Source organism: Caretta caretta, chromosome 12 (genome assembly GCF_965140235.1).
Source record: "Caretta caretta isolate rCarCar2 chromosome 12, rCarCar1.hap1, whole genome shotgun sequence".
Taxonomy (NCBI): domain Eukaryota; kingdom Metazoa; phylum Chordata; order Testudines; family Cheloniidae; genus Caretta; species Caretta caretta.
Window position 1 is genome coordinate 8,732,387 of NC_134217.1, and position 20,596 is coordinate 8,752,982.

Here is a 20,596-nt window from a genome sequence, read left to right on the forward strand (position 1 = left end):
TTACATCGGGATAACTATGTCGCTCGGGGGGTGAAAAATCCAGATCCTTGAGTGACGCAGATAGTGCTGTCTACACTAGGGGCTAGGTCGGTGTATGTCAATAGGAGGGCTTCCCTGTCAACATAGCTACCACCTCTTGGGGAGATGGATTAGCTACTCTTCACTAAAAGCGCTACAGTGAAGCTTTTTAAGTGTAGACCTACCCTAAGCACCACTTGTGCTTGATTCAGCCAAAGCTCCACCCACCCCCAGGTTACTACAGTCCAAGCTACGCTGAGGAATCTCACTATTTTGCCCCAGTTAATGCATTGAGAAAAGTATCTGGGCCCATGGAGATAAGCTTGGAACATGTTGATCCTTTCCACAAGCGTTACAAAGGGGGAAAATGATCACGGGTGCATCCATGTAACTACTGCTACAAGCTGAAATGAAAACATATTTAGAGGCTTATACGTGAGCTTGATTTTCTGCATTTCACTTGCAACCCAAATCCCTACAGCAAACCTGGGAGCGGCATCCCCCATGCTCCTTCTGTTGCTGTAGTGATTAGAGACATAATGCAACAGGGAAAGCCAAGAACCACAAGGCACCAAACTCAGGTTTGGACACTAGGCCCAGATGCACAAAGGTATTTAGGCTCCGAGCTTCCATTGAAAGCAGTGCTAGTTCCTTAATACTTTTGTGAATCTGGGCCTAGGCCTTCATTATACTCACAGTTACATCACTATACAGCCAGAGTAAATTCCTTAATATTCATAGACTTCCTCCAGGGTTACACCTGTGCACTCAGCTGTAGGACTCCTACAGAAGTATCCAGCAGTTCCAGCAATGCCCAGTAAGTGGATTATTATGGTCAGTGCTATTACAATGGAAACTATAATAACCTGTGAGAAATGGAGGTTGCCTATGAATCACATCAGTCGTGTTTCACAGGGCATCAGGCGCTTCTAATAACCGCCCTACAACACTGACCAACAGGGCCCGTTTCTCCTCCCTTGGTACAATGGAATTACTCCTGATTTACACGGCTGTAACGGAGACCGGAATCAGGCTTGTAACGTTAATCAAATAGATTGGGGGGAACAGACTTGACAGGTGCAACCAGATGCAAAACCAACACGCACACCGCTAAGTACTGACTAATTAAAATTACCGACAAGATGGCTGCAGAGTGGTGGGCCATTTTGATGCCAGGCATGGGCACCACCCTCACCAGGGGCTGCTGGGTCACACCAGCTGCGCTACTGCCAGGCCAGGAGGCGGTGGCATCACCCAGGCTGACAAGCGTGAGGCCCTGCCTGTGGCAGACCTAGCCCAGGAGTGAGGGGAGAGGACACGTGGACTCCCCACTGGAGAAGAAGCACCAGGCTCCTTTCTGGGCAGGGGTAAGGGAAATAGCCCCTTGACTGGGGTGAGAGCTCCACCGTCTGCCAGCAGCCTGGTCCCACCCATATCACAGGTCTCACCCCCGCCCCGCCGGTCTTCAGTGACAGGCTTTTGGGGGTTCATTTTGAGAACCTCGTCCCCTTACCCCAGCCAGGGTGTGAGTGGAGGCCAGCGCTGTCGTGGGCCTGTTTTGAGGTCCCACTCCACATGCTGCTGCAACAGTTTGTACTGTGTAAAAAGAAATGTCCAGAAGGGCCTGTGTTCTCTAAGGGGCCTATCAGCTCCTACAGCCTATTAGACAGGGCAGAACTTGAAATCTTTGTCAAATGTTGGCTTGATGGTCTGGAGAGGGTGGAGGGTCAGTTGTTACAGCTGAAGAATACATGTTATTACACTAAGCAGCTTATGATGGTGAGAGTGTTGAGGCCTGGCCCCTTGCTGAAATGCACAGAGCCAGGCATCTTCTGAAGAGCTGCTACGATCTGGAGAGTTAGTTTCCTTTTCAAGCTCTCCTTCTCTGGCTCTGTTCCTTTATTTTAATGCTATTTCTTGGAGGAGTGAACATCCCCATGTTAGGTCGCATCTGAAGGAGAGAGGGTGGTTGGCTTAAGCCTGAGAGGGCCTGCACATAGTCTGCTGTACTGTACCCTAAACAGGGATGATGTTGCCATTTTCTTGGGAATGGGAACACAGCTGGGGCCCAATTAGCTTGCTGGCTACCTGCATCCAAACCCCAGGGAAGCCCATATGAGGGGATGATCAGTTCTCAGGTGTGTTGGAAGATGTAATCAGCAGTCGTACACAAGATGATGTGGATTATAGTGCTCTGTAAAATGGCATTGATCCGATTTGGACAAAAATTTGGCACCCGTGGAAAAGCCTCTATGCAAGACAGATCAGTCCTTCAAGGCCAAACTTAATTCAGGAGGGGTCTGTCTTTCATAAAGCTTTTCCTTTGCCTCCTCTTTCCTCATCTGCTCCCCCACGCTACTGGCCCTGCTCCACACTGCTTATCATCTCCTTTGAGCACCCATCCCATCCCCTGGAGAAGTGCAAAGCTGGGGGAGAAAGGGTGAAAGAAGAGAAGAGGAAGGCTATTGAGAAAGAAGCTGAAGTCACTTCTCCTTCCAGCTGAGGGATGGCTGGGGGGATGGGTTAGCAAGAGATGCGCAAGAGGATTGTTAAACAGGTGCAGCTGATTATCTCCATCCCTGGGTTTCCTCAGGACCAGTGGAACTATTCTCTTGGGTGGATTAATCCCGACTCCGTTACTTGTATTTGATTTGTTTCAGTCTATTTGATAAGTAAGTGCTGATACATCTCATGGTGCACCTCATGGGTCAGCGCACCCAAGGCACCGTTCTTTGACTAGTGTAAAATGAGCATCCTGTCAGGAGATATCCAGTAAGTGGAAGAAATGTCCGACAATGTTGTTGTACTGAGCAGCTACATAGGTTTGTATGTAAAAAGCAAGAGCAAGGGCCAGCCAAATGACTCACTGGTGGCATGTCCCGAGACCAGTTTGACTCCAGTCACGAGTCTTGCTTCCTGGACTGGCTGGGGCTAGGAATGAGGTGAAAGCAGCAGGCTGAATCCCTGTGAGAAAGGGACTGAGGTCCAGTGTCTCAAAGGTATTTAGGTGCCTAACTCCCACTGATTTCAAGGCGCCTAATTACCTTTGAGGATCTAGGCCTGAGCACTCTATAATCACTCAGTAAGAACCCTTCTAACTTCTGAGAGGGTGTGATGGGGTGTTCACCCCCGACACGGCCCGAACAAGTAAAATCAGGCTAGTTACCTGTCAGGCCCTGGCCTTCCTCCAGAGGCCGCCTGTATGGTTAGGGTGACCAGATGTCCCGTTTTTAAAGGGACAGCCCCATATTTAAGCCGTCCTGCAGATGTCCCGACTTTTTCCTAAAAACAGGCAAATTGTCCAGTATTTTCTATATCCTGCCCCCCATCAGTACTGGCAGCTCCTGCTGCTTGCCAGATCCCTGCTCACCCGCTGCCCGCCTACCAGCAGTGAGTGTGGGGGGGTGTCCAGTGGCTGACAATTGGGGGGGGGGCAAAGCTGCAGCGCGTGGGGCTGGCCGCTCCCCCGGCTGGTTTGTCCGCGCAGCCCCCGCTGCGTGCCGGCTCTCGACCAGCAGGGCCCCGACCCCGCTCCCGTTTCCGGCTGGCACTGGCTGTGCGCTGCGGTGGCTGGTGAGTGCGGGCAGGCGCCAGGCAGCAGCCGATTACGTGTCGCCTTTGCTGCCCACCCATTGGCCCTTTACATGCACTCCCTCTCGCTGTCCTCTCCCTGCTTTGCCTCTTCACCCGCCCCGCCAGCCCCGCTCCTCCATATCCCCCCAGCGGGGCGCGTCTCGCTCCCAGCGCTGCACGGAGAACCAGCCCCTGGTCGGAGCCAACAGCCTGGCCGGCAGGCTCCTTCCTTCCTTCACTGCCTCGGGCTGGGCTGGCGCCCCGGGAAAGCCCTCTGCCCTCTGCCCGGGGCGCTGGCCAGGAGGAGCCGAGCCCTGCATGCGCCAAACCCCCTGCACAGCGCTGGCACAGGGAAGCCTCTCCGCCCCTCAGCTCAGCTCTGGAGTGTGGTGGGGGAAGCGATTTCCAGCCTGTTCACGCCCCGGCCCTGCAGGCTCCACAGCAGCGCCCTGGGCAGGGGCTTAGCCCCCTCTTCACTCCCCCTCCCCCCCCCAGCCTGGGTCCTGCCCCCAGGGAGCCCGGGGCTGCTCTGTCCCCTAGGCACCGGCTCCTGCTGAGCCACCTCTCTGGCCAGGTTCGCTGTAGCCCCTGCAGTCAGGTTCCCTGGGCCCTGGCGCACAATGCAGCCTTAGGGCTTAACCCCTTCCTGCCCGCGCGATAGCCGGGGGGCGGCTGGGTTATGTCAGTGGCCGGCAGCAGCTTGGAGGTGTTAGCTGCCTTTCGACACTGTGCGGACAGGAAGGGACAAGCTGCTTCCCGCCATGGGGGAGCGGGGGTGGGGTGGGGCGGAAGACGAGCTCTGCAAAGACACGGGCCAGGCCATCCCTTCCCCCTCCTGCAGTTGGAAGCAGCTCCCGTCCCTTCCTGCCCACACAGTGCCAAAAGGCTGCTGCTGGCCACATTCTGGTGTGAATCCTGGCAGAAATCTGGGGGGGGGGGATGTGACCCTGCATGCCCCTCCATGTGTTGCCGCGGGAAGACGTGGCACCAGGTATCAGGATAGGCGGGTGAATCCCGGGGGTCCCAGCCAGGCATGGAGGGCAGAGAGCACCTGGAGGGTTGGATCAGTCGGTCACCTCCCCACCCCGCCGTGTGAGAGAGGTGTACAGGAGTGTGTGTATATGTGTGTGTGTCACCTCTCCCTGTGAGAACCCTAAAGCCTTAAAGATAAGAAGGTAAATAAAAAGAATCCAACTATGCACTATTTCTTTTAAACGGGGCTCAGTCAACTTGATGTTAATTTGAAAGTTTGTACTGCATAGTTCTGATTGATTGCCATGGAACTCACTTGAATACGAGTAATTTTCCCAGGTGTCCCGTATTCACCACAGGGAAATATGGTCACCCTGCTGATAGCTGATGAAACCCAGCTGGGGGAGGAGCTTGGCTAGGCTTATAAACAGAGGGAGTTGGTGATAAGAGAAAAGGGCTCTAGGAAGGTGATCTGTAGTTACCCCAGAGGGGAGTTTGAGTCCTTGGCTAGGGACAAGGAGGAGTTCTAGGGAGAGACTAAGCCCTGGTATCTTGCCTTGGATTACAGACTCTGGTAGGAAGTTGAGAGGGGTGAAGTAGCCCCAGGAAGTGGAGGAAGCTCCAGGGGTAAACCCAGAAATGGGCCAGAAGATAGAGAAGAGAGGAGAGGTAGGAAAGAGCTCAGGGACAAAGCAACAGGACCAGAGCTTGAGCAGACTGTGGTTGCTAGGGATAGGGTTCCCTGAGCTGGAACCCAGAGTAGTGGGTGGGCCTCGGTTCCCCTGTTGGCCATTGGGAAAGTGGCCCAAACTTCAAAGTGGATCAGAAGATAAGACAATTTGTCCAGTGGGACTTTGGCACCCCAGAAGCGGAGGACTATCGTAACCTGGCTGAAGGGCCAAGACATGAAGAGGGAGCACCTCAAGTTCAGAGAGAGGCCATGGAGCAAGCAACTAATGGAGAGGACATCAGACCAGGTGAGAGCTGATCCCCAGATGTTGCCACAAAGAGGTGCCCCAGTAGTGTAGAAACTTGTTTGAGAGCTATGGAGGATTATTTGATAGACAGCAGTCCATTCCATTCTTGCTTATTCCTGACCAGGACAAAGGGAGACCCTGTCGGTGGGCACTAAGCAGCATTGGCTGTGTTAGTCTTGGAATCAGAGAGAACGACCAGAGGGTCTGTCTGTGTCCAGCAGCCTTACTAAAGAATCCCCTTTATGATCACTGAAGCCGAACTCTAGAAGAAAGATTTCAGAGGTATGTGAAATATTTACAACAACTTTTGAAACCTTCAGAATTTTGAGCAGTTTTGCCTCTTGTTATAAATTCAGAATTGTTTCTTGGTTTCCAAGACCTTTCCATGCTATATTTTCCAAGCCAAGCTGTTTTCCCCAGGCAAACCTAGGATTTTGTGATTTCACAGCTTTTTGCCCACAGAATGCCTTTCTCCTGAAATTTCACAAAACCTAAACATTTTCAAGGGAGTAAATATGTGAGAAACAAATTAACAGAAAATTTTCTAAAAACATCCCTCCACTTTAAGAACCAGCGGACCCAATCCTGCAGCCTTTTCTCTCGTGAGTAAAGGCTGTAGGCTAGAAACCTTACCAAAGACACAAAATAACACAGTTTATGAAGCATGCAATGTTGTTGTAGCCATGTTGATCTCAGGGTGTTACAGAGACAAGGTGGGTGAGGGAATAGCTTTTATTGGACCAGCTTCTGTTGGTGAGAGAGACAAGCTTTCATGCGTACCCAGAGCCCTTCTTCAGGTTGGTTTAAGAAGTGCAGGCATAGGGCTCAGTGTATAGCTGGTTCTTCCACAGATAGTGAGTGTTTCAATGAATGACTTGAAACCCTTAATATCCAAATGCCATAGTGGCCAATTGAGCTGCCAGTCGCAAGGTTAAGTTTCTCCCCCCCCTTAATTTTTTAAAGAAAAAAATGATTTTGCCATTAATAAATAATTAAGATGAGGAATAAAATATTTTGTTCTTCTCTGCGATTCAGTCATAAACCAGACTTTTATTTTCATGACTCACAATCATGTCCTCTTTGCAAAATCCAGACGTCGTCCTCATTATTCAAAAAGGGGAATGATTGGCCAATTGGACTACTCAAATGGCTGACCAGTCTTAACTGTGTAATTGTGAGTGGAAGCCTCATTTTCCCTCTGCTCTGGGGCTGGCCAATTTTAACTACTGGAATGTTCCACATTAAAGGCTTTTTTTTCTTCTTTCTGTCATCCGCATAGTGCACACTTCTGGGAGTTATGTACTTACCCTGCATTCTGCCCTTTAATATGCATGGATCTGTGTGTACAGATTTGGTTGAGGGCAAAGGTAGCATATGATTTAGCTGAATGATGTGTAAAAGTGTAATAAGAGAGTCCCTCTGCAACACACACACAGACTCAAGAGTGTAAAATAATCCTGCCAAAGTCTGTGTTTTCACTCCCTCAACTGGCTCACTCTCCATCTGTTTGGATGGTAACATAACTAACACTGGATTTTTGCTAAAGCTGCCAATTCTGGGGCAAACCATTCACTTTGGCACTATGATCTGGATGCATGAGCACGGGACTTGCAGTCGGAATGTCCTGCATCCTCTGCTTTTGTTTTGCTGTGGAGTCTTGGGCAAGAGACCAGAAGGGCAGCACGGCCTAATAAAGTAGGCAAGACAAACAGTTGAGGAAATATGCCTTCTAGACCCAGCTCCACCACTGATGTATTGTGTGTCTTTGGGCACGTCTCTGTAAAATGGAGGTAATCGTTCTTATCTCACTGGGGTGATGCTGATTAGTTAAAGACTGTTGCTCTAAACATGCACAGTAAAGTTCTCTCTGTACATATGTCAATCTGAGATCTCTTTATACGAGACCTAATTATCCAACATCTACCTACTTCTGGGGTTCTTACATCTAGTACTGGCCATTGTTGGAAGCCCGATACTGGTTTAGATGGACCACATGTCTGATCCAGTCTGGTAACGCCTATGCTCCTGTTGGAGAGAAGAACCTGCCGTAGCTAGGCTGTATGTTTGTCATAGCCATTACTTTTAGGGTGTTTTCACTATAAAAATCATTGGTCGTTGTCATTTCAGCCGTCTTGCTACAGGAGCAAGACTCCGTTGTGAACTTTTAGACAATGTAGCTGCCTATCAGTTTAATGCAGTCTGGTGGTTTCTTTTTCTTTTCTTTGAAGGGTTTAAATTGTTTGGTAAACATTACTCAATGGAGTTCAGTAGTTTATATTGTGCTGTAAAGGATATTTATTTGACTTCTCATAATTTCCCACAACAAACAACTTAATATCCATTAAACTATTGTGTGCCATGAATTTCCCTTAAACAAAAAAATGACCTTTTGGCATCTTTTTGCTCTGACAACCAACCAGCTGTAGCCAAAGCAAACACCAGAAGATGGATTGGTTGGAAGACCCCACCCTCTCGAAGAAGGGGCCATACTGTCAGTAGATAACTCAGGCCCCAGTCCTGCAAACACCTACACATGTAGCGAACTTTACAACCCTGAGTAGTTCCATTGATTTCAGTGGGACTTCTCACAGTAGTAAAGTTAGGCATGTGTATAAGTTTGACTGGGATGGTAAGACAGGGTTGCCTGCCATAGCAGGGGACTGGTCTCAATGACCCAGGAGGTCCCTATGCTTCTATATGTGTGTAAGTGTTTGCAGGACTGGAACCTTACAATCGTTGGCTGGTGATTCCCTTGAAAGTTGAACCTGCTAAACATATCAGAAGTAGAGCCATGGGCAGAGTTTGATCGTGAGCTTATAAGGAAGGAGGAAAAAAAATTCTTAATATTACTACAATTAACATTGTTACATTACTCCATTAGTTATTGGTGGAGTTTTGTATTTTGATGCTTCGTAAGTTCATATGGTGTCTTGAGGTTTGCGTGTCCCATGGACAGCATAGGACCATTCAGTGTTACCCCCACAAGAACTGTCCGTAAGACACCCGTCAATACAGACACCCCCTCAAGGCACCATATAACTTTAGGGCACATCAAGTGTCACTTCTCCTCTGCACCCCAGTGTTGCAAGATTACTTCTTTCATCTTTTGCTTCCTGACTGGTAGGCTGGGCTGTCCGAGTCATGACACATACCTGTATACTCAGGGAAGCAGATGGTCAGAGGTGATTTCTTGATCTTCTCGGCAAATAGGTCTTTCTTGTTGAGGAAGAGAATGATGGAGGTATCGATGAAGAATTTGTTGTTACAGATGGAGTCGAAGAGCATGAGAGACTCATGCATGCGGTTCTACACCAGGAAGCAGGTCAGAAAGGAAAAGAGAGACAGGCAGGGGGGGAGAGAGATAAAGGAAAAGTTAGATTTAGGAAAGGAGACTGTTTACCAAACCAAACTCTGGGAAATGGTTAGAAAACACGTTTTCTAACACAGGACACTCATATAACACAAGACAGTTACAAAAGACAAGGAGACAGTTTTATTCTCTTCAGATCAAATCCACGTGAAGTTACTTAGTATTCAACAGAACAGAATCCTAGTAGAGGGCACAGGACCGCAACAGAGCCTCCCATGATGACACGACCTACCATTTGCCATTCTTGATTGGACCAAAGGTCTGCTTCTAGCCGTGATCAATACCTGAAGCTTCTAAGAAAGGTGAAAAGCCCCCATAATGTATCTGACCACCTGTACAGTGCAGAACATGGGGGTGGAGGCGCATACTTCCTGAATCTTGCAGTTATCCATGGATGCCCAGAAGCATGACATTTCATTAGTCTCCTCTTAATCTGCAGAATTACAAGTTGTTGTTGTTGGTCATAAAGTGATTGATCTTGCTTTCAAATTCAGGGGAACTAGAAAATGGTCAGGACTGGAGAATAAAGCAGACTGTAGGCCCTTTCTCACCCCCATCAAATCAACCTAGTTAATGAAATCATAACAAAGTCCTTCCTCAGATACCCAGGCCCTACATTGCATGGCCTGTCTGTTCTGCTGGGTGGAATGGTGCCTCACCTCCTCCATGAGGCAGAGAAAACAGAAGCTTCCATGCTCGGTTTTGCGTCTTGCTGGCCACCATTATGCAGTGGAGAGTAGAGTTGGGTGGGAAACAGTTTTCCCACCCTGTAAACCTTTTCAAGAGTTTGCTGTTTTTTCCATCTCAAATAAGACAAAAAATCAATCTCAAATATTTGTGAACTGAAAAACTGGACTTTTTGGTCTTGGGTCAGTTGTAACTTTTTTTGAAATGTTTCATTTTGATCTTTTTTTGTCCTTTTTAACCCTTTTGGTCCAGTCTTACTAGCTTTCATTTTTTTAAATGAAAAGTTGTTCTGAACCAGAATTCTTTCATTTAGAAAATGTTGAAACAAAACATTCCAACAACTTCGAGACTTTTCTCTTCAAATTTTTTTTGAGATGGAAAATTTGTCAAACTCACCCTGTTTCCTGAGCAGTTTTGTTTGTGATGAATATATATATATATATTTTTTTCAATGGGGGGGAAAAATCTGTCAAACTTCCCAGTGATCTCTCCTGGTGACTGCTCAGCAGAGCTCGGCAATTGAGCAGCAGCTGCTCTGGCATTCGCTCTGCAAGGCAGCATACTTTTTCGGTGGCGTGGGGAGAAAAGGGTACCGTGGTGAATCTCACTCTTATAGGAATGCCAGATCAGGGACTACTGAGGCTCCAGGATGGAGTGGAAATTGAGGCATGTATTGAAGTAGCCCTGTGCTCCCACAGTGAACACAGTACCTATGTATCTGTCAGTAGATACCTGCCAGCCAAGTAGCATCAGACACATGGCATTACTCCTCCATAACCACTGTGGGCTACATTCATGCTACATAAACATGGTGGTGCTCCTAGTTTTGAAAGGAGCAGAGTTTGTCCCCCTTGAAAGTCTTCAGTCTCTCTGAATATCTCCTAGTAAGAGCAGGCATTGTTAAGAGTCCTGGCCCTAAAGGATTCAACATATTGAAGATGTAAAATGAACCAAACTTCTATTCATTGGCCAGTGTCACTGCCCTCCTGATAGCACTCTGTTGCTGGTTACCTGAGAGACATTGCTCCTATTGGGAAGCTCTTCAGTGCCAGGACTTTGACCGAGAGGCTTATTTACACAAACAATGAGACCATGCCAAGCTGGGGTGTGAATCTACCCGATGGGAGCCTGCCGTTGTCTAGCTGTTTGTGTGCACCTTGCTGACGCGTGCTAAGAGTTTGAGAACTTTGAGCTAGTCCCGTTAACAGGGAGGCCATGCCAGGTTAGTGTGGAGTAGATTCACCCCCAGCTTGCTGCAGTCTTATTGTTCGTGTAGACAAGCCCTAAGAGAGAGTTTTAGTGAATCTCTTTGTATTGGATGCTACTCTGAACACTGCGTTTGGTGGCTTCTCGGCAGCTTCTTAATTAAATGTCCCTCTCGTAATCTGGTGAGGGTCACATGAGGTCTGGTTTTTTTAATGATGCTATAGGACTTGTCACCAGAAAGCAATGAAAAGGAAAAAAAAAAGACAAGACAAGGTTGAGCTAGTATGAATTAGCTGCCAGAAATCACAGAATATCATGAAACAGTGTTTTGACTCTCAGTGCTTCAATTGCATTCCATCATGTTCAATGGCTTGAGATGCTTCATTTATATGAACAGTTATATACACAAGTCATTAAAGCAGGGACTGCTGGGACTGCAGCAAAGACAAGGATATACTGTACCACAGGTCCTTTCAACAGTAAATTTTTTTCTCTGCATAAACTTGCCTTTAAAAAAAAAAATCCAAATGCCATTTGCTATCATTCTTCTTACAATCATAGGCCAGACTTTAGACACCGGTCACACATTTTGTGTCCATAAATTGCCAGGGCAAGTTTGCCTCTTTGATTATTGTACCGACAAAACCACAAGCGCAAAAAATAGGGCCCTAGTTAAGGCTAAGATGAAAATGTTGTCCTTTATCAAAGTCATGCAGTGCAATAGTTACATTTGCCCAGCAATGAATTCTATTACTTTGTGAAATAGTCTCCCAAGAGAGCTGATGGCATTTCTACTGCTTAAGTCATTCAAAACGAAACTAGACACACCACTATTAAATGTACCACTTGGAACAAACCTGCACTGGAGGGAGACGGAAACAGATATCACGGGGTTAAGAAAACGGAGATATGCAGGGCTTTTATCCCTTGCTCATTTTAGAAGAAGAGCAATGAGACTGACACACAAACAACCGAGAGATCGATTCTCAGACCAGTGTATGTGTCATGGGAGTTATGAGAGTCACTTATGAATTTGACAGAGCTAGAAAAATAACCTTGTCAATTGCAGGCCCCAGAACTCTGGAACCTATTCCCTAGGTTGATCAATAAGAATCCTACCCATGCCATCTTCAGGTCACAAAGCAAGATTCACTCTTCAGTAAAACATTTCCCAAAGAACAAGAGCAGAAGTAAGTCTGGAAGCATGCTCAAAGGAAGGAGCCAGTTACTATTATCTGAAGCTAGCAGACTACATTATGAATTTAAATATCCATGTAGGTTAGATATTTTCTTTTTTTTTTTTTGGTTAGGGCAGAGATTTGTTTCAGTAGGAGAGGGGCTGTTGTGTCATATAGACATTCATTACCTGTTGCTGTGCTCTGTTAAAGGGGCAAACATTTTTACCTGAGTCAAGTTAAATAAATAAATAACCACGCTCTCCTTACTGTCCTCTATTAAATGTGAATTGAAAAGGAAACAAAAAGCCCTGACTGAAAAGTATTCATGTAGAAATTTTCTGATGGGGGGGGGGGGAGAGGGGGAATAAATTTTTCCTGCCAAACTTTTTTCACTGTGGGATCAACACTGTAGCTGGTGTCCACTGAAGTATGGTGTTAATATAACCCACATTCTGAGTGTCCTGCTCTCTAACATGGTCGGGTATTCCACAATACACTAGACTGAGGATCTGATCCTGAAAATCCTCCATGTGCAAACTCTGACTTCAGGGGCATGTGGACTTCTTGCAAGACCAGTCCCTAAATTTTCCTTTGCAAATACATGGAAACCCCTCAAATGTTTCAAAACGTAAAGCAGTTCTTGAGCAGGTGACGAAGATTTTTTTCATTGAATTTAGCTGCAACCAGTCAGAATGCACTTGTTTGCATATATGTGATTGGCCAACTCTGTGGCGGTAAATAACAGAATCTCATTGACTGTCACATGGCTGTTTTCAGCTAACCACGAGCCAGGTTTGTCATCATGGATGTAAATATTATTCATTAGCCAATGAATTTATTATGCAGCATCACTACATAACATTGGAAGCCACTCAAAGCAAATTTTAGTTCAAGAACTATTCAGAAAGTAAATGCCAGCTCTCTTTCCAGGCTTTCCCACGATAGTGCCCTCATTCTCATAGATTCATTCATTTTGAAAACTCAAACTTATACCCTAAGCCACTGAGTGGGTAAGGAAGGAAGGGGGCCAGGGCAAGAGCGAGTGAGCATTGTTATCTTTTAAGTAATGGAGACTTTAGGAAACAGTGATAAGTAACTGGACAGATAGGAAGTCAAGAAATTTTATCCATTGATTGATTCAGCCACTCAATTTGGCTCAGTAACTCTGATGGATTGCACCCTCAGCAAGTTTGCAGATGACACTAAACTGGGAGGAGTGGTAGATACGCTGGAGGGTAGGGATAGGAGACAGAGGGACCTAGACAAATTGGAGGATTGGGCCAAAAGAAATCTGATGAGGTTCAACAAGGACAAGTGCAGAGTCCTGCACTTAGGACGGAAGAATCCAATGCACCGCTACAGACTAGGGACCAAATGGTTTGGCAGCAGTTCTGCAGAAAAGGACCTAGGGGTGACAGTGGACGAGAAGCTGGATATGAGTCAACAGTGTGCCCTTGTTGCCAAGAAGGCCAATGGCATTTTGGGCTGTATAAGTAGGGCATTGCCAGCAGATCGAGGGACGTGATCGTTCCCCTCTATTCGACATTGAGGCCTCATCTGGAGTACTGTGTCCAGTTTTGGGCCCCACACTACAAGAAGGATGTGGAGAAATTGGAGAGAGTCCAGCGGAGGGTAACAAAAATGATTAGGGGACTGGAACACATGACTTATGAGGAGAGTCTGAGGGAACTGGGATTGTTTAGTTTGCGGAAGAGAAGAATGAGGGGGATTTAATAGCTGCTTTCAACTACCTGAAAGGGGGTTCCAAAGAGGATGGCTCTAGACTGTTCTCTGTGGTAGCACATGACAGAACAAGGAGTAATGGTCTCAAGTTGCAGTGGGGGAGATTTAGGTTGGATATTAGGAAAAACTTTTTCACTAGGAGAGTGGTGAAACACTGGAATGCGTTACTAGGGAGGTGGTGGAATCTCCTTCCTTAGAAGTTTTTAAGGTCAGGCTTGACAAAGCCCTGGCTGGGATGATTTAACTGGGCATTGGTCCTGCTTTGAGCAGAGGGTTGGACTAGATGACCTCCTGAGGTCCCTTCCAACCCTGATATTCTATGATTCTATGGCATTTTCTTAGTTCATGAGGTTGGAAAGAGTTGTTAACAAAATGAGCAGTTTCTCCTCTCTCTATAGCTGGACATTGGTCTTTATATATTAGTTGCTCAATTCTGCTAGGTTAACATTAGTGTCCTACTGCAGGACAATGGAGAAGCACCAATTAACATGTCATATCGTAGCCCACAAGGTCCCTTTGCATGGCCCGAGCAGTGCAAAGGGCCTTAAAACTGCCCTAAACGGGCAGCTGAAGATTCCCCCAGCACGGGCTACCCTGATTTATGGCAGCCTCTCTCAGTTGTTTCCCCGACCCCTTTAGCATAAGGAACAGGAAGAGGCCTTGTGAGGGCAGGGAATATACTACATAATGGCCTTAGTCTTTAAGTCAGGGGGACTGGGAGCTGCCCTACAGGGCAGCTTTAAATCTCCTTTGTATGGCTGTCATGGCACAAAGTGGACTTACCCTGTGCTAAGGTTCTGGCTCGCTATGGCTGCAGCCTGCAGCTCATAATAGCCCTGGAGGCTTTAATAACTGGGCTCTGGTCCTGCCTGTGACACTGAGACTGGCTGGCTTGAGACTCTCAAGATGGCCTGATTAACCAATTTAGAGTCCACACTCTGGAGACTTAATAGCATCACACTAACAGGCTCTCTTGTGAGAGGCCTAATTAAACCACATAGATTAATACATATCCTTTACTGGCCTCACTAAGAACCCCTTAGATAATTAAACCACAAAGAATTAAAAAAAATGGAGTTGACTTTTCCTTATGTCTGCTCACACCCTTTCAGTCATGTTTATTTCTACCCTGCACTTCATTGAACTTGAACCCTGAGACCAGATTGGTTTGTTTCACTCCGTTTCTAGTCCATTTCACTTTCTATTCGCCTGCACTAGCTCAAAGGCTGTGGTGTTTAGTGCTTCCAACATTTCAGGGTAAAGTTTAAATCCAAAAAGCCGAGTCTTATTGATGTATTTTTAAAACCTCATTTCAACATTTCTACTCCTAGTACATGTTGTTGATGATGATCCTATAATAATAAAATAGAAAACCTTAATGTTAGGCCTAAAATGCTTGACAATGTGACCTAACCCCCTGCTCCTCCCCTGCAGTTTCCTTTGAAAGTAGACGTAATTATGCCATGAGCACTGGACGTATGAGTAATAGGTGAAAAGAGTTCCACGTTCAACCTCATTTAGCATTCTGAAAATGAATATATTGAGCCAAATTCATCCCTGTTTAATACAACTACATCAGGGATCACTGATTTGGCCCATGCTGCCTTTCTATCCTTAATGCTTTTTCTTCTCGCTCTCAGTCCCTGCAGGAACATTCTGAGTAGCCTGTTACCTGATGTTTGTACAGGGGCTCATCAAAAACAATGGTAATTATAGTGCAACCAGAGAGTGACGCATATAGTACTCCTTGGGCTGTAGTGTCACTGGGGAAGGGAAAAACCTGTGTTAGGCCCAGGAAGCTCCAAGAATTTTAACTCCTGGAGTTCCTCTGAATCATCCCATCAAAGGATGAGCAGTTTGTCCCTCTGTGGGAAGGGTGGGGAGAGTTGGCCCTCCAAACCTTTAGTGTCTCAAGATCTGCAGGGAAACCCCAGAGAGTTTAGGACCCTCAAGGAAGACTGTGGATTTGTATTTTTCCTTGCTTCCCCCTAGCTCCTTCCCATGGTGGTAGGTTTCCTTCAGGAGCCCTGCCATCAATCTGTATCTTACTCCAGCCGGAGTATGGCACCCTCCTATGCTCCTACTATGATTTGTGTGAGTTAGTTTCAGGCGGGATCTTGTAGGAATGGTAGTTTCAGCATAGAAATTCTCAGCACTTTTATATAACTACTTTGTTCTACAAGCTCTAAAGCCTTTTGCCCTGCTTTTGTGAGGCTGTTAATTTTGTTGTCATCCATTTTCATTAGGTACATAAAGACCACTGAAATAGATATAATTAAGGGACAGCTTTTCAAAAGTTCATGTGCAAAAATTTGAGTGCAGTTGGGCACTACATTTGCGTGTTGCATACCGTAATTGCTGATACAATTCAGTAATTGCATGCTTAAATGGCCAATTTACATGCACAGCTACAGAAACAGATTATGCACATTTGGGGAACAACTGGTGGGGTCATTTCTGGTATTGATCCATGGCCAGCTGGGACTTCTGTTGCCTTGATCACCTAGTAAAACATCACCACTCCATTTGACTTCCATGGAGCTTCTTAAATATGGCCACATGTGTTTCCTGTGAAATAGACAAAGAAATAGTCGCTCTGTAAAAGTGCACGTTGGGGCAGCTATGTTGATTTCAATGGAGAAAGAGCAAATGCTGCTAGTACTGATCACAACAGATTTTGAAAAAAAGTTATTTCCACCCTAGGAAATACAGGCTATAGTGGAACTCGTAGGAGCTTTGCTAAGTTGATGAGCAGTGACTGACAGCCAGAGAGCGCACACATTTTGTATTTACTGTAACGTCTATACAAGATCAGCTCAAGTTTAGTATTCTGCCTCTGGCAGTGGCCAGGGTAGTGTCAGGAGGCAATATACCGACACAAATCAAAGTAAGGTAATAGTAGGAATCCCATTTAAAAAAAACCCTCTCTCAGATAAAAATAAATCTCCAGTAAATATCTTCCTCCTAATTAATATTAAAACATAGCTTTCATATTTCACCAGTAGGTCTCCATGTACTTTACAAAGGAGGTCAGTATCGTTACCCCATTTTACACGTGGAGCAAGTGCCTCAGTTTCCCAAGGTCACCCAGCAGGCCAATGGCTGGGAATAGAACCCAACTCTTCTGAGTCCCAGTACAGTATCCACTAGGACACACTGCTTCTATCTATTTGCCCACTGTTGGGCAAACAGCCGGTCAGTGCCATAATATGTATGTATATGCAGGGCAAGAAGTTGCTGCTGTTAATAATGCTGATCCTCTGTTATCCATGAGCTGTAGCTCACGAAAGCTCATGCTCAAATAAATTGGTTAGTCTCTAAGGTGCCACAAGTACTCCTTTTCTTTTTGTTATCCATTAGTGATTCTCGGTTACTACAAGCCAGCTTTTCACCTTGCCTCTGGGATTGTTTAGGGGCCTGCTTGGCCCCTGTTGAAATTAGAGCAGCCCTGGGGCTGCTCTAACTTATGTTTGGTCTGTTCTGGCTCTGTAGCATATGTAGACAGCTGAGAATAACCAGGCTGTGTATGTATTTCTTAATAAAAAGATGATCCAGTTACACATTTAGGAGTTTAGTAATGAATAATTCTTCTAGGGGTGGTTTGAATGTGAATGTCCCATGCAGTAATGAGCAGATGTCTGATTTCATCTTACTAACCCTGGGTTTACTCTGTAGTTCTCTAACAGAGACCAGCTGTAAATGCCGAGCAGTAATTTGTCCATACTCCAGAAAATCCATATCCAGCAAAAAAAAAATACTAAAAGCATGTGGTGCTTCATGGAAGCCTACTCACACTGCCACCACTCACCTCATTTTGATTGGTTTCTTCAGGCTTCCATAACAGATGTGCCATATGATTTTTCCCGGTTCCTTTTTGGAGTCCCAGTTTTATTTAAGGGATATCACTCATGGAGGAAGAATAGATGAGGCAATAAACAGCATTTGTGGGGACTTAAGCCCCCAAGTGAAACTGAAATGACAATAGCGTATGATGACTTCAGAGCCATTTGTGCCAATGCCTGGAACTTTTTATTGCTATTATAGGACACGATTTTTTTTAAAAAAAGCACAACAAAAACAAATATTTCTTTTTCCTTGGGAGGCCTTGAAAGTTTCCTCACAGGTCAGGTTTTCTAAACTTTTGATCGTTTTTGTTGCTCTCCTCTGGACTCTCTCCAATTTGTTCACATCTTTCCTAAAGTGTGGTGTCCAAAACTGGACACGGTACTCCAGCTGAGGTCTCACCAGTGCTGAGTAGAGCGGGACAGTTACCTCCCAGGTCTTACACACATCACTCCTGTTAATACACCCCAGAATGTTGTTAGCCTTTTTTGCAACAGCGCCACATTGACTCATATTCAGTTTGTGATCCACTGTAACCCCCAGATCCTTTTCAGCCATACGACAACGAAGCCAGTTATTCCCCACTTCGTAGTGGTGTGTGTTTTTTTTTCCTTCCTAACTTTTGCGCTTTGCACTTATCTCTAGTGAATCTCATCTTGTTGATTTCAGACCAATTCTCCACTTTGTCAAGGTGGGTTTAAATTTTAATCCAGTCCTCCAAAGTGCTTGCAATCCTGCCCAGCTTGGGGTCATGCACAAATTTTATAGGCATGTTCTCAGCTCCATTATCCAAGTCATTAATGAAAATATTGACTACTACCAGACCCAGAACAGACACCTGCGGGTCCCCACTACATAAGCCTTCCCAGTTTGACAGCAAACCATTGATAACTTCTCTTTTAGTATGGTCTTTCTACTATTTTTGCACACACCTCATAGAAATTTCATCTAGATCCCATTTCCCCAATTGGTTTATGAGACTGTCATGTAGGACTGTGCAAAAGCCTTACTGAAATCAAGACATGTCTACTGCTTCCACCCTATCCACTAGGCCAGAAACCCTGTCGGAGAAGGTAAATAGGTTGGCTTGGAATGATTTGTTCTTAACAAATCCATACTGGCTGTTCCTTATAACCCTTTTATCTTCTAGGTGCTTACAAACTGATAGTTGATCACCATCCTCTTTATAAAACATTAAGTTGTTCTCCATGCTCACTGAGGGTAGGACAAGAAATAATTGGCTTAGTTTGCAGCAAGGGAGATTTAGGTTAGAAATTAGGAAAACTTTTTGACCATAAGGATAGTTGAGGTCTTGAATAGATTACCTACGGACACCGTGAAATCCCCCCCACCACTGGAGGTTTTTAGCCAAACACCTGTCAGGGAAGGTCTAGGTTTACCTCAGTCTGGGGGTGGGACTAGATCTCTTGACGTCCCTTCCAGCCCTACATTTCTATCATTCCATGGTTATCTGTTTAAAATGATATGATTGGATATGGGTAGTGGCAATAAGGTTAAAGTTCAATTTTTCTACACTGCAACTGGTGGAAATCCTTCTTTGTGTCTTCTGGGAGTCATCCAAATTGTAAAAGACCTTTGATCTAAGTTAACAAAACTAATAAGTGTTGTTTTCAAAGGAGAGAAATACTCTACCTACTCTGTTGTAATGGTAGGAAATATCCTGATTTACTGAAGTTAAACACAGTTCGATAGATACGTGTTCAGCATCCTCGAGACCACGTCAATAAATGTTTCACATCTGTGGCTGCAAAGACAAATATCCACCATAGAAGTGTGGATCATACTTAGGACAGAATTAAGAGGAATGGGAAACTTCCCACTTGTATTAAGTTCATGAATGAATTATTTAAGGAAAATGAAGTGGCTGAGATGAATTGATTAAAAGTTAATGACTGCTAACAACTTTTATAATACCAGCGTAGACACATACTATTTATTTGGAAAACTGTATTTCTTCCCAACCAAGAATGATGCCATTATATTTAAATGGATTTTCATGCATATGAGTACACTGGATATTGAGTAGTGCTAGGGACCACTGCAAAATGACAAGCTTTGACCAAAGGTGTAAGAACCAGAAAACCACATTGGAAATAGAAGACCACATAACCAGATTATAGACCTAGGAAAACAAAGGCTATTGCACCATGTCCATCAAACTATGATCTACAGAGCATCAGTGAACAAATATGCTGCTTTCTGTATGATAATGGCTTATAATAATGTTCTGTTTGTTTTATGGGATGAATGTGCAACCCCTTGTCCTGAGCAGTTAGAGCCAATCATGACATGGAAAACCCAGCGGTATTATTCCACCAAGAAAACAGCACCTGTGTTGAAATCTCCACTTGGATCTGCTAAAGGAATTTTCCAAAAGATCAGACATTGGAACAAAGCTCAGGAAGTTAAACTTTAACTCAGCCACATTGCCCTCCATGTGTACAAGTATACCACAACCAGAATACACAAGGACTGCAAACCATGGTGCATGTATACATTTTGGCTGAGGCTGTGTCTACACATAAACTTGCACTGGTTTAATTAAGCTGGTTTAGCTAAACTGAAGCAAATCCCTTCATGGACACTCTCTCTTACTTTGGTTTGAGAGTCCTACTTTGCTTTAGCTCCAATCTGTTTCTAATCAACTTAAGCTAACCCGAAATAAGCTGAGTTTGAATTGAAATAAGTGTCCATCTTACATAAACCAGTTTAAAATCAATTCTTAAATTAAACCAGTTCAAATGTGTGTAATAGTCCTCATAATACTTAGCTCTGGTAGTGCTTTTCATCAGTAGCTTAACAAAGAAGGTCAGGATCATTATCCCCATTTTACAGATGGGGAAACTGAGGCACAGAGCACCAAAGTGACTTGTCCTAGGTCACCCCGCAGGCCTGGGTACTGAATCATGTAGATGAAGAGTTAATACTGCCATGAGGGGCTTAACTTTTGCATTTCTTGAGGGGGGTGTGTGTGTTCAAATTATCCATGTTAATGCTGCATTAATGTA

The 20,596-nt window shown here is 45.2% G+C and overlaps 1 protein-coding gene across 1 annotated transcript in view; it reads right to left on the reverse strand.

Moving 5' to 3' along the window:
* Positions 1–20,596, reverse strand: part of GNAO1 (G protein subunit alpha o1) — a 297,622-nt gene that overhangs the window by 4,014 nt on the left and 273,012 nt on the right. Inside the window, exon 7 of the mRNA XM_048817046.2 lies at positions 8,693–8,846. Coding sequence (XP_048673003.1) covers positions 8,693–8,846 — 154 coding nt within the window. The remainder of the gene's footprint in view (positions 1–8,692; positions 8,847–20,596) is intronic.